This window comes from Camelus ferus, chromosome 11 (assembly GCF_009834535.1).
Source record: "Camelus ferus isolate YT-003-E chromosome 11, BCGSAC_Cfer_1.0, whole genome shotgun sequence".
In the NCBI taxonomy this organism is placed as follows: Eukaryota; Metazoa; Chordata; class Mammalia; order Artiodactyla; family Camelidae; genus Camelus; species Camelus ferus.
The window spans coordinates 41,514,287-41,533,980 of NC_045706.1; the positions used below are offsets into that span (position 1 = coordinate 41,514,287).

General features: G+C 39.6%; 2 protein-coding genes across 7 annotated transcripts in view; one reads left to right on the plus strand and one right to left on the minus strand.

The window, feature by feature from the left end:
* BICC1 (BicC family RNA binding protein 1) overlaps positions 1–19,694 on the plus strand; it is a 251,650-nt gene that overhangs the window by 222,746 nt on the left and 9,210 nt on the right. For 4 of the 5 annotated variants that reach the window (XM_006190993.3, XM_014564592.2, XM_032491441.1 and 1 more), the window contains 5 exons: positions 6,524–6,689; positions 9,386–9,425; positions 9,815–9,969; positions 14,345–14,501; positions 17,992–18,152. In XM_006190993.3, coding sequence (XP_006191055.2) covers positions 6,524–6,689; positions 9,386–9,425; positions 9,815–9,969; positions 14,345–14,501; positions 17,992–18,152 — 679 coding nt within the window. The remainder of the gene's footprint in view (positions 1–6,523; positions 6,690–9,385; positions 9,426–9,814; positions 9,970–14,344; positions 14,502–17,991; positions 18,153–19,694) is intronic. The other variant, XM_032491440.1, reaches the window with a different exon arrangement.
* FAM13C (family with sequence similarity 13 member C) overlaps positions 10,340–19,694 on the minus strand; it is a 536,869-nt gene continuing 527,514 nt past the window's right edge. Inside the window, exons 18-20 of one of the 2 annotated variants that reach the window (XM_032491443.1) lie at positions 17,146–17,237; positions 14,305–14,386; positions 10,340–10,702 (exon numbers count right to left, since the gene is read on the minus strand). The gene's annotated coding sequence lies outside the window, so the exon portion shown is untranslated. Of the gene's footprint in view, positions 10,703–14,304; positions 14,413–17,145; positions 17,238–19,694 lie in introns of both variants that reach the window. The other variant, XM_032491444.1, reaches the window with a different exon arrangement.

Here is a 19,694-nt window from a genome sequence, read left to right on the forward strand (position 1 = left end):
ATTCACAGGTCATGATTTTTTGTTGTTGTTGCATCTCTGTGGTATTCAGAGGTCATGACTTCAGGCTCACAATTGTTTGCTCAGTCATTTTCTTCATTTCTTTTCTGGCATTTAGCTGTTAGGGAGATCATTTGCTTGGTGGTTAGTGGCTGTGAACGTGCATTTAAAACTTTTGAGAGAATGCAATGCACCAGGGAGATCATTATGACTATCTGTGGTCCCCCAGACTCAAACCAACCAAAATTAAATAAGTTAAAGCCCTTGCTGAAAGAGTCATTTTTTTTAAGCCAAATGGCTTTTGCTCAGTGACCTTATGTAACTGGCTTGTAGCTTCCCCAGAAGTGTTATTCCAGGTGCAGCAAGGGGTGTTGGCCGCAGCACAGACACTTCCTTGCTCAGCTAAAAGACAGTCAGAGGCTATCCCATTGTCAAGAACAACGCTGGTCAGAGAGTCTAAGGATGTTTGTTGGGCGTCTGTTATCTTAGTAGTAGATTCTACAGTATTTTCAAGAGTTAAGGAGAGGTTCCTGATAATGGTTGACATAAATTTACTCATAACCATGGGGGTAGGGCTCGGCCATGGAATGTGAATCCTGAATCATGGAAGCCTCTTGGTAAATCTTTTCTAAATCGACAGTGTAAATTCAGGGGAAGTTGCTCAGTGAAGTGTCTCAGTTTGATCGTAAATAATTAGGGGCACAGTTAGAAGACCTAAGAGACATTGCCCAGTTAATGCGCACGCCATCTAGGCATCCATATCCCAGGGAGAACGATAGCCACCACAGACAGAGATAAATGCTGTCAGGGCACAAACTACTTCCACTGAAGTGGCTCTGTTCGGGGCTTCATTCGCAGGGGCTGTTGCATTTGCCCACTCAAGCTACTAGTTTGTTAAGTGTTCAGTGCCTTTAGAAAGTAAATCTAACGAAATAAGTTCTAAATGCCAGAGGTTACCCCCTCTTAGCAGTGGCCTTGGGATACAGGTGACGGTATTATCTTTCCAGTACAATTCTGAGTAAATGAAAGAAAAGGAGAAGTATAAAGTCTCGTTTAAAGTATAAAGTCTCGATCTCGGGTCTTGGGAGGAAGCAGTCTACCTCAGTCACTTCTCTCACTAGTCAGCTTGAGTCTTCGGTCTCCGGCTGGTGTGCAGGACTGGATGTCGGGTGGAGGCGTCTTCAGCTGTGAGATGTGTGCCTAGGGTCCTGTAGTTTAGCTGCCATCCGGGTAGTGAAGATGATCTGACATAGTGCCTTCCAAGGAGACTCAAACACTTCTTCTTGTGATAATGTAAGATAATAAAATGCCTTTGTGAAGAGATGAAGTGAGGGGAATGACGTAGGCATTGCGACGTCGTGTTAGGCTTCTACTGACCTGGTGGTACGTCAGAAGGAGTATCGTCTGCTCCAGGTGGTCCTAGATCGTTGAGCCATGATGGTGTTCATGGCTGGGGATCCCAGGATGGAGTGGAGGGAGATGGCCACTTCACCACACTTCTCAGAGAAGTGCACTGTTTAAAACTTACGGCTTGCTTATTTCTGGAACTTTTTATTCAATATTTTCAGACCGAGGTTGATTGTGAGTAACTGGAACCATGGAAAGTAAAACCGCAGATAAAGGAGGACTACTGGATTTAATTTACTTATTTTATATGAGCATTTAATTTGTTAAGCCATTTAAATAGAGGTTTTTTACAAATTAATTTTGGCAGTAACATCTGAAGGTGGAAAATACCATACATCTGCAACACATATGTAGGCACACATAAATAGTCTCAAACAGAGACCTTTTGGATTTCATTTTTAAATCACTGCCATGAATCAGGTACAATAATACAGAATTCATTAGTTATGAAAGAAGTTGGATTTAAGTTGTTTTTCTGGTAGATGGAGTAAGTTAAGTTTACCTACTCAGATGGTTAAAGCATTTGTGGGGAAGCCACTTAAAAGATTTTTTATCTACCTTTGTTTCAATGACTGTTTCCCTTTTGTTTACCTTCTGATAAGAATTACCTCCCTGAAGTTTGTAGAATATTTACATCTCGGAGGTACAGGGAAAGAACGCAAGTTTCTCCAAGGACTTTGGTTTCCTAAGGGTAGAATTTCTACAATGCTTATAAGCCTTTTGGGATAAATAGGGGAGGTCTGAGGATTGGAAAAAGGCGTAGGTGGATTTTGAACTACCTCTAGAGCTGTATTTCTAGTTTTGCAAAGATTTGTGAGATACAGTTGCTCTGAATTCCTTAAAGAATTGGGTTGCAACCTAAACAACATCATAGTTTGATCCACCCATCCAACTACATTATTCTTAATTTGCTTTAAAAAATTATATATATATATATATATATATATATATATATATATATATATATATATATATATATATATAAAATCAGGGAGAAGATTTCTAAGATGAAAATCAGAAGATTTCTAAGATGGAAATCAAAAGATTTCTAAGATGGAAATCAAAAGATTTCTGTGTTTTAGTAAATCCCTTTCACAAAGGCTTAAGAGGGTTTTTCTTTCCCTCTGAGTTTTTGACTTAAGGGAAGAGGCCTAAAAAGAATTCCTATCAGGCTCTGAATATAAGCTTCCAATTTCTGACCAACTTCTGACTAGAGGGCTACTTTAAAAAATTCTTTTAACCTAGTGTACAGTAGGGACAAACAGTAAATGTTTCTGGCGGTAGTGAACAACCTCATGGATTTCAGAGGTGCTCCCCAAGAGGGTGCAAAAGATATTTTATTTTCCTCTCTTTATTGGGCTCTACAGACAGAGCCCCAGGAGCGCTGACTCTGGTAAGAATTCTCACCTTTAACCAGCTCCTGCCAGTTTTCCTGGATGCCATATGCAGACCCCAAGTGGGGTTTAAGGAAGTGGATGTAGCTCAGTATTGGCCAGAATTTGGCAGTTTTTCATTAATTTTAATTTAGTTTCCCTTAGCTATTTAGGAGAATAATGTAGCAGTTTACCAGAAAATTCCTCAGAGTCTCAACAACTCTGGGAGGGTCCCATAGAGGGGCTCTCCCTTTGACAGTAGATACGAGGGTCTATAAGACCACTAATTTGGCAGACTTCTGTTTAGTCTTGAAGTCTCTTCAGAGTGGAGACATTTGAGACAGGATTACTAGAACAAGTGCTCAAACAAAGGAGGGTAGAGGGGAGCAGGAGGAGTCACATCAGTCTCATAGTCCCTTGTTTAGGTACCTCTGGTGTCTTTAATTTTTCATTAGCCTTTTTGCAATGAATCTTTCAATGAATCTGTTTTGGAATTTTGAAGCCGTTTGGAGGCGTCTGCATGCCAATTAAAATAGGTGTCCCATTCTGTTTGATTTAGGAGCCCTTGCTTTTAAGTACAATTTCTTAAATAATGTTATCTATTTGGAATGTTCTTCATAATGGCCATTGTAATTCTGTGTTGTCTTTAGTAAGACTTGGCCATTTTTGTAGATATCTGTAGCTTCCAGGATCATAGTTCTTAGACATAAAACAAACAGGTGTACTGGCAGATAGCACACTTAACTCTTCGGGTTTTAAGAATCCCATTTTTTTTAGCCAAGCTATTTGTGGCTTGGAGCCAGGTTAATACCTAAGAAGGATGTGCCACAGGTTTTGGGATTCTGTGGTGTTTTACAAAGTGAACCTTGTTGCAAAGAAATCTTTTTGACGTTGGTGGGTGACCTAGTGTCAATCTAACCTGCTCTGTGGCCTAACACAGGAGCCTTTGTGTTAGGCGGCTAGTGCTTTAACAGCTTTTTAAGTGTGCCACCTGCACTCACCAATTTTTGAAGCCTTTTGGCTTCTGACATTCCTGTTAGCAATAGCCTTTATCTACACAAAACAAGACAAACAAATGTGTACACTTCATCAGTAACCAAGAGATGCTGTGTCCTGGCCCAGAAAAGGCCCTTTGTATACCGCCAACAATTCCCAGCATGGAACATTGGCCTGGGAAAGGACTGAACCAGAAGTCCTCAACAAATGGGAACTAACAGTTCCCACATGGGTCTTGGGACAGAATCAAAGCCTGGGTTTTCCACCAATTAAATGAGAATCGTGGTCTGAAATAAAGGCTAGGGGCTTGGGCTCCAGGCAGAATTGTCTGCCAGCTCAAGCTGACCTGCCCTGTACTGGAAAGCCAGTTAGATTGGGAGCTCCCTGCAAAGAAAGCAGAGCTCAGAACCAAGAGGAGATTACCTACAGCCCTCAGACACAGTGAGAGAGACAGAGAACTCGAAAGGGTTTGCGGGTGCCACACCTGTGTTTCTCATTTGTCCCCAAAGCTGTTGAAATCTCCTGCAGTCCTATCACTGCCACTTAATGAGTTAAAAAACAAAATCCAACTGAGTAAATTTAAAGATCAAGTTTTCTTTATTCAGCAATTCCTGAATCAGACAGCATCCCATCTACAAAGTAGAAAGAAAATTTGAAGAGCTGTAGAAAAAGAAAGATTTTTAAAGGCAGAAAGAAGGAGGGACAAGGAAGTCAAAGAAAGGATTATGTCAGTCAGTCGGTCAAGGCAGGGATCTATCAGTCAGCTTACCTCCCTAGTGTTGGCCAGGAACGTCCAGACTGACTGGCTGAGGTTGTATCGCTAGGAGAGGCGGAAACCGCAGTCAGGTTAGGGATAGTCTTAGTTTGCTGACTTGGATCTTAGAGCAAGTGACTCCACTTGGGGCCTGTTGTCTCTTTTTCAGTACCTTTAAGTCTTCTCTATCGTTTATGTCTGGGTCTTCTAAACCATCTATATGCCTCTGAGACTTTAACATTCTCTCTGCTTTTCAGGAATCAGCAGGGCAATTTTTACTCTCTGATTTTTGCTATTAGAAATTTTCCTGCTGTGAATTCACCTTCATTTAGCTTTGAGTTTCTAAGCTAAACTATGGCTCCCTTGTTCCAAGGTAGTTAATTGTTCACCTTTGTAATAAATACTTGGCAGTATCATGATTTTAATTACTACAACTTACAGTAAGTATAAATACTTAGGTTAACTATAACTGTCTCTTGCCATGGCACCGTTACAGATGTGTTACCCTTACTCTATTTTCTTTTTCCATTTATTTTATTTTCTCAAATAGGCAGTCTATTCACGTTTTTTAAAAAAGCAAAACAATGGAATGCTTCTACATTGAAAGGTTTTGCTCCCTAGCACCTCCATCCACCCAGTTTCCTCTATTTTCTTACCTGTCTGCACAGAATAGAGTATCTTTAGGCAAATATAGCATATATATTATTTCCTTTTTCTCAATAAAATGTTTGTTTTTATAAACTCTGGTTAATTACCATTGTCTTCATTTTGTCCAAATCTGTTTTATCTGTGTTTTTATTTACATGGTACTAATACCCCAAATTAACATTATTTAGTATAGGTCAGAGAAATGATTTTATTTTCTCTCTATATTGATGCATTTAAAGTACATAGCTGTTACTTGCATCATTAAATGTGATCCCTGAGTGTTTTCTGACTTTTTATTTCTTATCTGCATTAAGCTGCAGTTTCCAGAATGGTCTCCCTGCCTCCAATCTCTTATTGGCTTGATCAGTCCTTTATTTTGTTCTAGTAATTTCTGTCACATTCTGGCTTTAAAACCACCAGTGATCTGCCTTACATGCTTCCTTTTCTTTGCTTATGCTATTCCCGCTGAGTTGCTCTTCTCTTGGCCTTTTGCACTGGTGAGCCTGAAGGTGTCCTTTAAATTCCAGTTCCCATACCTGTGTGAAGCCTCTGAACTTTTGTCAAAGTTCATCGCTCCTCCTCTTGTATTCCAACAGCCCTTTCTAAATTCCTCTGAATTCCCCTGGCACAAGTGAGTAGTGAATGATAAAAAGAAGAACGCACGAAAACATCAGCTCTTTGACTAATACCGTTTCTTATTTCTGATTTACTTGAGCTTACTGTGCAGTTGGATTTGAACTTGAGATGCACGTACAGGGCATTATCAAGTCTTGTAGCTCAGATAAGTGTCCCCCATTTTAAGAAGCACTTTCATGCTCTTCCCCTGCACCCTGGACAGATGGTAAAGGATATTTATTTATCTGCTACTTTTATCATCACAGACTTATTAGCAATGTCATGTATGTTTCACACAGATGGACTGGACCATCTGCACGCCTTCAGATTAACTTAGTCTGCTTACGTCAGTGATATCTCCTTGATGTATACAAATTAAAAATCTTGTCTGTATGTCTATTTCATATATACCAACTACAGTATATCGTTATATTTAATATGTGTGAAAAAATATCATGAATAGTTTCAGCACCAGCTCTGGGGTCAGAAAATCTGGGTTCAAATCCCAGCTCTACCATTCACCAGAGATGTGACCTTAGACAAGGTACTTCCCTCATCAGAAAAATAGGGATGGTAATACTGCCTTCCTCATAGTAGTGCCGTGAGGATTAAATGAGGTAATACCTGTAAATGGTTGACAGCGGTAAAAGTACATAGTAAATGTGGCACCTAGAAACATTGGGTCCATTTGTATGGAACAGTGGAGCATTCAATTCCAAACTCTCTTTCACAGCAGCACTGACAGGTTGCTCTCAGATCCTGAACTGAGTGCAGCAGAAAGCCCTCTGGCTGACAAGAAGGCTCCAGGGAGTGAGCGTGCTGCAGAGAGGGCTGCAGCCGCCCAGCAAAACAATGAAAGGGCCCGCCTGGCCCCACGGCCATCATATGTCAATATGCAGGTAATGATAAAAATAAAAAGAAATGGGTAAGTCATCCAAATGTAGGGTGCGTGGGTGAGGGAACAGGGAGTTCAGTGAGTCTTAAGCAGTAGAACAGAAGTTAAGTTTTCCTTCTGCATGCTGGCCAAAATTAAATTTAACTTTATATGCACTAGTTAGGAATTGGTTTTGGTATAAACATTAAAAATGAAGTGCAGGATTTAGTTTAAGTGAGAATTCTTTAAAATATAGTATTAAAGATGACATAAAATGGTCTATATCACTATGTCTTATGCAAATGACACTTTTCATCTGTTAAAAAGAATTTAGATGAATGTGAGAGCTGTTATTTCTCAGCATTATTGCCTCATGTCATAGTCATAGTCTTGGATAAATAGATGTAATATCCTTCTGTCTGTGAAATGGAGATAATAACTTTGTTTGGTGTCCTTAGTCATTATAAAAATAACTAATGTGAGGCTTTAGTTTTCCAAAAGTAGATGCTAAATATGATTGATGATTATGTTGGTTCACAGATTTTTATGATTATTTTACACTTTCTTCTGCCAGGATTTTCTCTGTATCCATTTTCAAAATACTAGGTTAAGTACTCAAAGCAGACTATTGATCATGAAATTCAGAATTCTGATCTTTATATCGATTGCAATATGAAAAATAAGGATTTTGTGCTTTTAGAGATGCCTATAAACTTTTTAGTATCGGAATCACTGGGTAGACTTACCTACTTTATTAAGGGATTTATCATCCTTATCCTCCACCTCCAAAAAAGGGAAAACTTTTCACAATATCCTGCAAACAAAGACACTGTCACAGGTATATCCAAGAAATTAATTCATGGAACTAAATTGTACTTCTATAATGCCAGTGAACACTACAGTACAATCCTACTTGTCTGTTTTTTAAATCCTTTGCATCTGAACATTTTCATGAGTTTTTAGACGAATGTTTTTATAAAAGCCATGGCCTTTATAAAGTACAAAGTTAAAAAAAGACATTTATTACATTTTCTCTGGTGGGTTTATTTTCAGTTAATATAAATTAAAATTCTCTTATAATCTAAGAAGTATCAAATCCCTTTGTGATCCCTTTATGGTTTTTGTGCATTTTGTGATTTTCATCTTTTCCATCAGGCTTAAGCCTACAGTGAACCATTTTCATGGTCCTTTCTTTTAGGATGGATATGAATATTCTTGGTGATAGTGTTTCAACTTAAATAGATGTATTTATGCCATTAGTGAAGAGCTGACTCTTAAAAAATCACTAAGAAATCAATGATAGTCACTGAGCATTGACAGGGAGGAAGATGGAAGACTTCCCTGATTCCTTCAGCTAGAAATGATCTCTGTCTCCTGATTGTTCTTGGAGTTCTGTATCTCCAGCTCTCTTTTCACATGTTTCTCACTTTCTAATTTATTTTGCAGTGATTTCTTTCACCCATTCCTGCTAAGACTCTACATGCTTCGAGGCTATAGATTATTCAGTTCATTGTTGTCTTCTTCCACAAAGTGCAGCACAGTCCCTTTAACCAAAAGGCACTCGATAAATATTTATTGAACAAGTGAATTTAGAATCTCCCCACAACTTGCCCTTACACATTAGTCATGAAAAGCTGATTTTAACTCCTGGAGCCGTTTTTGACCTACGATTTCAAAAAACATCAAACCGTGTTATCTAAAAATCTGACCTTCCCAGTTTACTGGCATGTTCTTTCTGGTTTGTCGGGATCAGCCCGTTTACTTTTTATGATTTTGGACCAATCATTTGTAGCACGGTTTACTCTCAGAAGTGCCCTGTTTCAGACCATAAATTATATGGACACCCTACATATGATGGCATAGTCCTCCTGGGAGGAAGGTCCAAAGAGCTCTTGCCAACTGGTTCTTGACCCTCCTGGTAGACCCTTGAGACATTCTTGAATTGAGTCTAAGGTAGTTTCTAAATTGGGTAGTTGAGAACACTGCGTTAGCATTTGAGATGTAGCTATTGTATCTGGTCTGCTTTCTTCAAAACAACCTACCTTGGTCCCTACATAGCCCTGACTGTCACAGCCACTCTTTCAGTGTGAACGGGAAGAACAAATGGTGTCATCCTAGTCCTATGCAACAAAAGATAACTAGGTTTTATTTTTTTCTTTAGGTTAATTTTTTTAAATTTAGGTTTAATTTTAATGTGTTTTAAAAGCTAGACATTTACCATTTGTGTCATTTCAACAGCAAAGACAATGCTGATTAGGCTAAATAATCTCCTGGGTTGTCTTGACATCATGCCACCTTAGGCCATGCTTTACCTAAATGAAGAGGGGACTTGGAGAAACAAAGGAGGCTGACAGAGAACCTGAAAGCGTTTTGATAATGCATTGTTTTGAAATGTAGCATAACTATCATTAGGCTGTGCCCTATACTTTAGCATATGTTGGTCCTGGTGTGTTAAATATTCATAGTAAATAGGATTTTTTTTTCCTTTTGAAGGAAAATTTCTAACTCTTATCACTGTCATGACAAAGTCAGAAGTAATAATTTATTATTCTAGTTAATTAGTTTTGAAAGGATGTTCAAGTTTATCAGACAGTCTGGATTACTGTCACATTAGCATGTGTCCCTGGCAGATTCATGGGCTGTAGTCAAAATCTTTGTTCCCTAATCATGGGGAAGACATTAAGATAGACTGGCAATAAAGATACTTTCTCTGATTTTCAGGCATTTGACTATGAACAAAAGAAGCTATTAGCAACCAAAGGTATGTGATATGTTAATGATCTATACTTTGATTTTTTTTTCAACAGACACATAAAAAGGTTTTTCAATATTTATGTTGAACTGTGAAATTGAACCTCCATTTATAAAAAGAAACCCAGAATGTTTAGGTTCATGTTGCACAAATTTTGTTGAGGTGGAATAGATTATTAGCATTAGATCAATTAAGAAATATGTATCATTTAAAAATTTACCATTACTTTGTATAAAATGTTTCATTTGTTAAGATATTTTAAGGCATTCTGTGTTAAGAAATAATATTCAGTGATAATAATTTCTTTACATGTATCAAAAAAACAATACTCATCAATATTTCATTTAAGAAATACATTTAAAATACCAAACATTTATTTTATGTTCTGTTTCCCAAAGCAATGTTAAAGAAACCAGTGGTGACAGAGGTCAGAACACCCACAAATACCTGGAGTGGCCTCGGGTTTTCTAAATCCATGCCAGCTGAAACTATCAAGGAGCTGAGGAGGGCCAACCATGTGTCCTATAAGCCCACAATGACAACCACTTTTGAGGTTTGTAGCGTCATGCCCTACCCATTCTTCCTGTCTGTTCTCTTCAGCGAAAAGAGAACAATCATCTCTTCCCCTCTCATTCTGTATTTACATAAGGCAAGCCATTCATGGTGATTTTTTAAAAATTTCTATTTCTGTAAGTATATTGCTGTGAAATTGATACAATCTAATTGCAATCTTTTATATGTCTTCTGTAAGTTGTTGACCAGCTGAGAAGGAGATGTAAATGTGGATAAATGTGTTTTTGTTACGGGGGAGAGTGTCGTAAGTGATACAGCAGGGCTGAGATTAAGCAAAGGACAGATGTATCACTAGCAAGCCCACCATAGGGGGAAAAGGCAAATACTCAAGAAAAACAAGTTCTCAGATATGAGTTAAAAATTCAGTGTGTTCACATGTGCCAGGAACACAGCAGGAAGTATCACAAACAAGAGCTCCAGAGTGTTATGTTTCCCAGACGCCAGCTGCACTGCTCGCGGGGGACTGGGAAGCTAGCATCCTCAGCATATGGAGAAGGGATCCCGAGTCCCAGGCTTCTGGGTCCGGCTCTACATGACTCACTCAGCAAGGGCCTTTCAATAGGAGAGTGTCAGACTGTGGCTCTGAGCCTTTTCTAAGTGACGATGGAGTCAGAACGCACGTACACACGTGGTACTGGGGAGACCGCGTAAACCCAAATGTGGATGAGAATGATTTATCCAAGAATCGCCGTGTTCAACCACAACACTGTAGGCTGAAAAAGAGATACTGGTTCAGAGTTTATCATAATTGTTAGCCTAATGACTAGCATTTAGAGACTGACCTGCTTTTCTCCACCCATTTTCTTTGTAATAAATTAGAATGTCAATGAAAGGCGAAAACAAACATGCAATTTTTTTCTTTGTCCCTTTGAGTAAGTGAAAAAGAAAATGCTATTGCAATACAAAAAGAACAGTCTCCTGTGAATTTCATGGTCAGACTTACAGTAGCAACCTGGCAGGCTGTATTTAAAGATTGAAGTTACTGTCAGCAGCTGGAATGTCGGAACCATTATGAAAAATTTGAGGCTCTAGGAGGTACACGCCTCTTTCTGCTGTTAAAGTTCTGAGAGGAAATAAGCATTTCCTTTTGTGGGCAGAAACCTTAAAACCGCTGTGCTAATTCTTAGGCTTCCACTGGTGCGCCTACAGTCGTCCACTCCACTTACCTTTGTCATTGGCAGAGTAGAGTATTAGAGATGGCTGATTGAGTTTTTGTAGTTTCAGAGAGGAAATACTCCACTTTAGAAATGCTAATTTGGTTCTCAAAGACCAACAGCAAGGCAGGTTGAATGGTGAGCATTCTAACAGCGTAGTGGTCAAGTGCAGGGACCGAGGGGTCTGACAGCCACCACCGCCAGTTGTACAGCCCCGGTGAGTGACTCTACTCTTCTGAGCCCAGTTTTCTCATTGGACTTGTTTCGAGGATGACAAGGGAGAGAGCACCCAGTATGTAGCATGGTGTGTAGGAAGTTCTCAGTGATGTTTACTGAAAAATAGGCTACTGTTATTTCCACTCAAGAACTTCACTCTGAAGGAAACCAAGAGCCCGATGAAAGATGTGATCATGTCTGTGAATGCTGATGCTGGGAGTATTTCTGCACATTCAAACTAGGTATGTTTCTTATATTTAAAGGAATAACTTAGAGCAGTATATGAACATATATAAAGTACTAGTAATAATTATCTTAAATCACATTCATTTATTTCTTTGTGGTTTATTAGGTACATTTTCATCCATAAGCTTATTTGATTCCTGTAAGCTCCCAGAGGGAAAGCAGCCCAGATGGGTTAAGTGCCTTACTTGAGGTCATGGTGGTAGGTGTCAGAGAAAGAACCTGAATTCATTTTGCAAAATTTCTTATACTCCTCTGCCTAATGGTTTAACTCAAGAGGATACATAGCAAAGGTGCTAGGTAAATGTTCTAGAACCATGTTGCCATACCTTAACAGATGTAAGAATCACTTGGAGAACGTGATAAAAATGCACTCTCCCCCCAGGATCCCATTCATCAGTTAGGGAGCCAGCACAAACCAGTAACCTGCATTTTCAGCAAAAGCCTGGTGTGATCCAGTTGAGGCACCCTTCTAGAAACACTACCCTACAGGGCTGTAACACCAAGAGGGATGACACAGAAATGATGTCAGAACCGGACTCTTCTGCCCCAGCACTTGTCCAAGGACAGTAGACTGCTTCCTGTGGGCAGTAGTGTGCAGGGTCCTGACACAGTGGCTGAACCCCCTCCTGTGGCTTTTCGTGCTTTGGGCCAGTCTGTCCCGCCTTCCTGGCTAACATCTAACAGCCCACTCACACTGAAGGTGGGGGAGAAGATGTGACGAGCTAGATTAGGGCAGGGTATCCACCGTGTAACCTGCTTTTATCCTGGCCCCTTTAAACACTGCTGATGGAGAGAGAATCACACTCTCTTTGGGAATGGTGTTCTAGATCCGTCCTGGTGTGCAGGACTTGAACTTTCCCTCGGGCATCTCAAGTCCACTGAAATGGGGTGGAAGGGCCCTGGTAGCATGATCTGATATTCTGCAGCAGTTCCTCTCTGCAGCTGCATGCCTTTCCCTTGTTTCTGTCACAGCTCAGAGGGATTAAAACTGGGCAATTAGTGAGGATTGCTTCTCTGGGTTAGGACATGGGGACGGGATGGGGTTGAGAAGGACCTGGGGAAAAGTGGAGAGAACTTAAAAAAGTTTTTTTGAAAGATTGACCACATCTCTGCTTGTAGCACTAATATTTTCAAATTAGAGGGTAGCTAGAAACATTCTCTTTCCTTATTCTTAACGGACGGGAGTAGATGCTGATCTGGAGCAGCACGTTTAGCCAGTAGGTCCTGGTGGGTGTGCGGGGGATCAAGGTACAGGAGCTTCCTGCTCTAGGAAGCTTGCTTAAGGCAAGAAATTGATACTGTGAACACCTTGTTCAGATGACTGAGAAACTAGATTTGAGCAACTATTTCCAGTTTTAAGGCAGTTTTGAGAAATTAGCCTTTTCCAACGAGCTCCTTTAGATAAGAAGCAGATAGCTTGAGGCTTATTTTTGTTTTCTTCAAGACTCAAAAATATGATCTTATCCACTTGTTGATAGACTGGGACACCAAAGGGCAAACAAAAGGCTGCTTTGACCTGCAGTATTTCTGTCGCATTAACAGAACTACAGAAGGTTTGGGATTTTCCTTTTCTTTTTGCCACTCATCTGTTAAAACCATTAGGAACGGTTCCATATTCTCTGGAGCAAATAAAAACCTGCATTGGGAATCAAAAGTTTTTTTAATTTGCCCAGCACTAAGAGTGATGAGGTTGTCTGATTATTTTAAGTTTTACAAACCTAAGAGTGGAGGTGAGCTGCTCTTTTGATACTTTAGTTAGTAGATAGCAAACTATTAAATATTACAAGATTGTGTTTGACGTAATGTTTTTAGAAAACACCGTGTTTAGCCAGGTCTGATACAGCTGTGTGCATTAAGTCAGCTTACAGCTTAGATGAGTGGTTTTTTTATATTCAAAGAGTTTAGATGCAGAAGTTTTAAAATATATAGAAATAATGCATAATGATCTCATTAATGCTTGTAGTAATTACCATTCCTTAGTAAAAGATTCTGTTGGAATTAGCCAGTAAACATAAAACTTTTAGAGTCAGAGAACCCCGACTCTTAATACTCTAGATAGAGTACAAAGTAAGGTGCCTATAATACAGTGATTTTAAAAATGAATAAAGAATGAATAAATGCAAGTTCAGTGCGGATTTTGAGATCTTTTAAATTACTATTTCTATTTAGATTTGGAGGAATTAAAGGAAAATTTTCCCAAGTATTTGTAATTTGCTGGGAGATCATATACTTACCTGGATACAGAAGAAATGCCAGCTCCCTCTCCACCTCCCACTCTGAGAGCCTGGGTGCTCAATTCCTGTCAAAGCACTGGGCGTAGCTACACCTCTTCCCCATTCGTCCTTCTTACGTGATACAAGGCAGAGAAGCTCCACTCTACCAGCTGGAAGATTTGCCTTGTGGTTCCCCAAAACAGGAGTCTTAGTACCCACTCTTCCAGGTCTTTAGGAGTGAATCTTTATGCTGGGGCTCTCAGAACTCCTCTGGGCACCCTCATAATCTGCTCCCTCATAATGAAGGAAGAACACCTCACCGTGCGTATTACCAAGTGTCCTTGGTGACTGGAGGACAAAGGCTACAGACGGTTATTGCAGCCTCTTGAGAATCAGCATCCGTGGGTAACTGCAGGGGCTAGCAATCAAAATTAACGGTAGTGGTCCAAAGTGGATTCCTTTCTCTTCCTACCCCAGGAGACCTACCATTTTAAACATTTCCTTTTCTGGCTTTGATTGTTTGCAGGGCTCGTCGATGTCCCTCTCGAGGTCCAACAGTCGTGAGCACCTGGGAAGTGGAAGCGAATCTGATAACTGGAGAGACAGAAATGGAATAGGACCCACAAGGCATAGTGAATTTGCAGCTTCTATTGGCAGCCCCAAGCGCAAACAGAACAAATCAAGTGAGCTTTGACTTTTAGTCATACTTTTAGATGTAACCAGCTTGGAATTTGTTTATTTGGTTTAGGGTGATGTTCAAGTATAAACTCTGGACTCCATGCCTTCAAGTGTTTCGGATTACTCACAGAAGCCTCTGAGAAGCCTTCCCTATTTTTCCAGGGAAGCAGGCCACGTGGTTCTCTGCTTTCACTGCATTTTGTATATGTTTTCACTCTCACATTTGTCGTATTGAAGCACAATTACTTACGTATCTCTCTCTTTCTATAGAATTTGAGCTCCATGAGCCAGGGACTGTATTCAATCTGTAAGCAATTATTTAGTGTCCATGAGCCAAGCATTCTTTCTGCCTTATTTTTTTTAATTGAAGTATAGTTGACATACAATATTATGTTAGTTTCAGGTGTTCTGATAGTGATTTGACATTTGCAGGCATTATGAAATGATTGCTACCATCAGTCTAGAAATCATTTATTCCTATACAGTTATTACAGTATTACTGACCATATTCCTTGTGCTGTATATTACATCCCTGTGGTTTACTTATTTTATAGCTGGAGGTTTGTACCTCTTAATCACCTTCATCTGTTTCACCGCCCCCACCTCCCCTCTGGCAACCACCCCTTTGTTCTCTGTATTTACATGAGTCTGTTTTCATTTAGTTTTGTTTTGTTTTTTTGGATTCCTCATTTAAGTGAGCTCACATAGTATTTGTCTTTCTCTGACTTATTTCACTTAATGAAATACCCTCTAGATCATCTATGTTATTGCAAATGGCAAGACTTTATTTTCTTTATGACTGAGTAATCCATTGTATGTATGTATGTGTATACACAGACGCACACAGAGCACCTTTTCTTGAATCCAGTTGTCTGTTGATGGACACAAGTTGCTGCCGTATCTTAACTATTGCAAATAATGCTGCAGTAAACACAGGGGTACATATAGTCTTTTGAATTAGTGTTTCTGCTTTCTTTGGATAAATACCCAGAAGTGAAATTGCTTGAAATGGCAGTTCTATTTTTAATTCTTTGAGGAGCCTCCATACTGTCTTCCATAGTGTCTGCTCTAATTTATAATGCCACTAATAGTAGGCTGTGCCTTATTTCTTAATTTGTTTTTTCCTCCCAGATGTCTAATGGGGTCTGACACCTCATAGGTGCTCAGTAAATGTGTGTGGAATGAATGTGTGAATGAGTCGTGCACACATGAACATCGAAATTATGAGGAAAAGGCAGGGATGTAAAGGAGTTGAACAGAATGTGGTCAAATTAGTATCTTGGACAATAGAAGAAAGTCTGCCCAGCTACCAAAGGTGAAGAACAGGATTTTTCAAACTGACAAGATGTAGCTAAATGACATCAACAGGAGAAAAAGTTTAAAGCATAGGCTTTGAACAAATATTAAGACTGAGCATGAGTCTCGTGGTTGTGTCTGTAACAGCACCCATAAGTCTCCATAAACAGACATGAATTGACACAGTAATCACCAGGTATGCCCCAATGCCTTTTTTTTTTTTTTAAGGGTTTCTGGCAATTTTGAAAGCCTGAAACATATAGCTTGGAGTATTTGAAGAATACTTGAAGAAAGGCAATCTAAATGAGCACAGTAAACACTCAGTAACAGCCAGTTGTTACCATCAATCAAGAGTCTCAGATTGGAAAAGGCCGGTCGTGGTGTCGGCCAAGTCTGAATAAGAAAGCATGGCCAACTCTTTCATTCCCAAGTATGCTGTCCGTGGTACCTAGAGGCCTCCTTGAGTCCTGGGCTAGGTCCTCCATCGCCCACAGGGGATGGAGCTAAGAGGCTGGCTGGTGCCAGGGGCAGATCTCAGGGTGAAATGATCTCCGTTTCACATTCCAACATAAATTAGCTCTGTGCATCTCTCCTCTGTCTTTATCTCCTTTCCCTTCACTTAACAACGGATAATTAAAATTGACTATGCAACTTAGCTGCACTGAAGTTCAGAATTGGGGTTAAGATAAAAGATTGATTAAAGAAGAACTGTTCTTTGGCTTTTGTCAGATGTTTTAAGAGCCTAGCGGATTTAAAAGAGACTATAGACACTGTAAGTAAAGATAAAAAGAAATGTAAAAAAAAAAATGGTGTATCATTATAAATATTTGTCAGATAAAAATATTTTAAAACATTTTTTCAGCTTTTACTGATGTACTTGCTTCACCCAATATATGTAAAATATTATCATTTAAACATGTAATCAATGTAAAGACATATACTTTATTTTTTGTGGTAAGTCTTTAAAATATGGTGTGTTGTATTTTACACTTACGGAAACATTTTAATTCCCACTGGCACATTTCAAGTGCTCAATAGCCACATATGGCCAGTGGCTACTGTATTGAACAACAAAGTTTTAGATAATTTTTCCTGACACCTTTACCAATGTCTAGGTTTTCTCTGGGCATCCCTGTTTCATCAGGTGTCCCACTATAATTCTCAGTAACTCTGTCTTTTTTTTTTTTTTTTCTCAAAGTAACCTATCATTTGGACAGTAAACTATGTGGCCAGCCTGCCAGTGAAGTCCATGTTGTCAAGTCAGTGGCCACTCCAGTGCGTGTCACACTTGAACCAGGACCTCACTGGTCATTCATTCCTCCTCGGTCTATTTTGGTGACTTTGGGGCCTTACCTTCGATTGGTGGAATGTTCCAGGGCTCAGGGCCTCAGGGCTTGGTCCTGGATCCTTTTCTCTACACATTCTTCCCACAAGAGATGAAACATCTATTTTTAAAAGAGAAACCTTATCAAGAAACTTCTTCCACCTGAGATATACATAGGACTTTCAAATGGGAGATGAAAACAATGACAGAAAGTAATTAGTGGCACCCGGTGCAGTGCAGAACAAGATTCTTAGATTTGGTGAATGCACGGATCCCAGAGGAGAGTAGATGGATCTGATTAGCTTGGTGAGTGTCTTCTGTCCCCATCAGTCTGGGAATCCCTCCTGAAGCTGCGTCTGGTGTAAGAGGATAGAATCCCCACAGTGGTGACAGTCGGTTGTCGGTCAGGTAGGAATGGCTGCACAGCTCTGCTTGATTCTGTAGATGGCTACGGAGGGCCATCCTGCATCCAAAAGGAGCCTGGACTTCCTGTAATTTTCCATACCTTTATTGTGCCCTAGGGGTCCTCCTTCCAGTTCCTCATTTAATTCACATCAAATCAATTAGAAAGAGCAAATGTTTCAGAATGCCTGGGGAGAATATGAAGAATGATTATGAACTACAGAGGCACTGTTGCTGAATTGCTGCCCCCCAAGTGTAACCTTTTAAATGGCAAGAGCCTCCCTGAAAGCAATAACCAGCATTTCCTTAATGAAAAGCCAATGCTTCAGTAAAGGATGGCTGTATTGCTGCAGCTACTGCTCTATTCAGCCCAAAACAATGACTCTGGAATATTTGAGTGATTAAAACTTTTAATTAAACCACGTTCTCTCTGGGCATTTGTGCTTCAAGCCTGCCTCTCCTTTCCTTTTCAGCGGAACACTATCTGAGCAGCAGCAATTACATGGACTGCATTTCCTCGCTGACAGGAAGCAACGGCTGTAACCTGAACAGCTCTTTCAAAGGCTCTGACCTCCCTGAGCTCTTCAGCAAACTGGGCCTGGGCAAATACACAGACGTCTTCCAGCAGCAAGAGGTCAGTCATTATGTGTTTATTTTCCCAGGCACCTTTGTTTTGGTTGTGTGTATGACGACTTGCAGAATGGAACCACTCGCTGACCTAAGATGACTGTGCTTTCACCGAGCATTTATGCAAGTCTCACAGCTTGGTTTTGCTGCTGAGAAAAATCGCCCTCTCATTTCTTATTTATTTAGTGCAGCTGGTAAACAGGATAGCAGAAACAGGAAATTGTGTTTGCAAAAACACATATAGCCATCCTTCACCAGTTTCAAAACTAAAAGACCTAAGGAGTATATTGATTCGTAGGAACTTTTGATTCACGGCTTCCCTAAGGTCAGCAGCAAGTCTATATTTAATATGATTTTCCTGTTTCATCTGTTGCTATATCTTCATTTGTGGCACTAAAAAGTAATAATAGCATCTGAAATAACTATGGTTGTTTTCATGTTACTGAAGTCTGTTCTCACAGAATATAATGCGCTTTTTATACATGTTAACTTATTCATTAATTTACTGTTTGGCTTTTACCTCAACTGAGACAGAACTAAGATGTCTCCTGAAACATCCTTACCATGGATTTTGGTCAAACTGATCAGCCGTGGCCATGCAGCACTGGCATAAAGAAAAAAGCTCCTAAGCATGATTCTTTCTCGTCATCTGATCTAGTCATAACACCAGGGCACAGCTAATCCACGGCAACAGGAAGTGAGAACAGTTCTCTAAATCTGTCTGTTTTTCAAATCCTGACATGGTCCACGTTTCATGCCAGTTGGCTTTATTTCATGCTAGAGAACATCTGATTATGTCAGTAATCCCCAGGCATGCAGCAGTCAATAAAGAATCTAAGATTTTCATTAGGCACTTTATATCATAAATCTAATGTCATGCCCATGGTTCAATAACTTATCAAGTTTAATTGCTGAACTTTTTTAACACTCAAAAAATGGATATTTTGGACTTCAGGATAATAATGATTTTGTTTTCTTTTCCCCACGTCTAAATGAGTGTTCATTTAACTGAGGGTTTTTCTAAGTTGAATAATAATACTTTCATCATCAGTACATTAAAGAACTGCATTTACTTAGTCTTGCTGGTTAGATATAGGTGGCTGAGAAGCTCAAGGGCAGAGGTATTTTAATTTGTTCATGTATAGAAGGTTTTAGAAGTAAGTGATTAGATGTTATTCAATGATATTCTGGGTTTGTTTTTGATATATGTATTTATTTCCTATTTGAAGAAGCACAGAAATAAATTGACCATAGTTACTGCTTATCTAGTTACTTCAAAAAGAAAGAAAACATAATATAAAGCCAGGATGGCTTATCTAATATTAACGGGAGCAGGGGTCAGCGAATTACAGCCTGCAGACCCAGTGCCTCATTTTGTAAATGAAGTTTTACTGGGACACAGCCATACCAACTCATTTACATATTGCCTGTTTGCTTTTGAGCTAAACCAGCAGAGTTGAGTAGGTGAACCAGAGACCATATGACCCACTAAGCCTAAAATATTTATTCTCTGGACCTTTAAGAAGAGTTCGAGGATCCCTGAAATAAT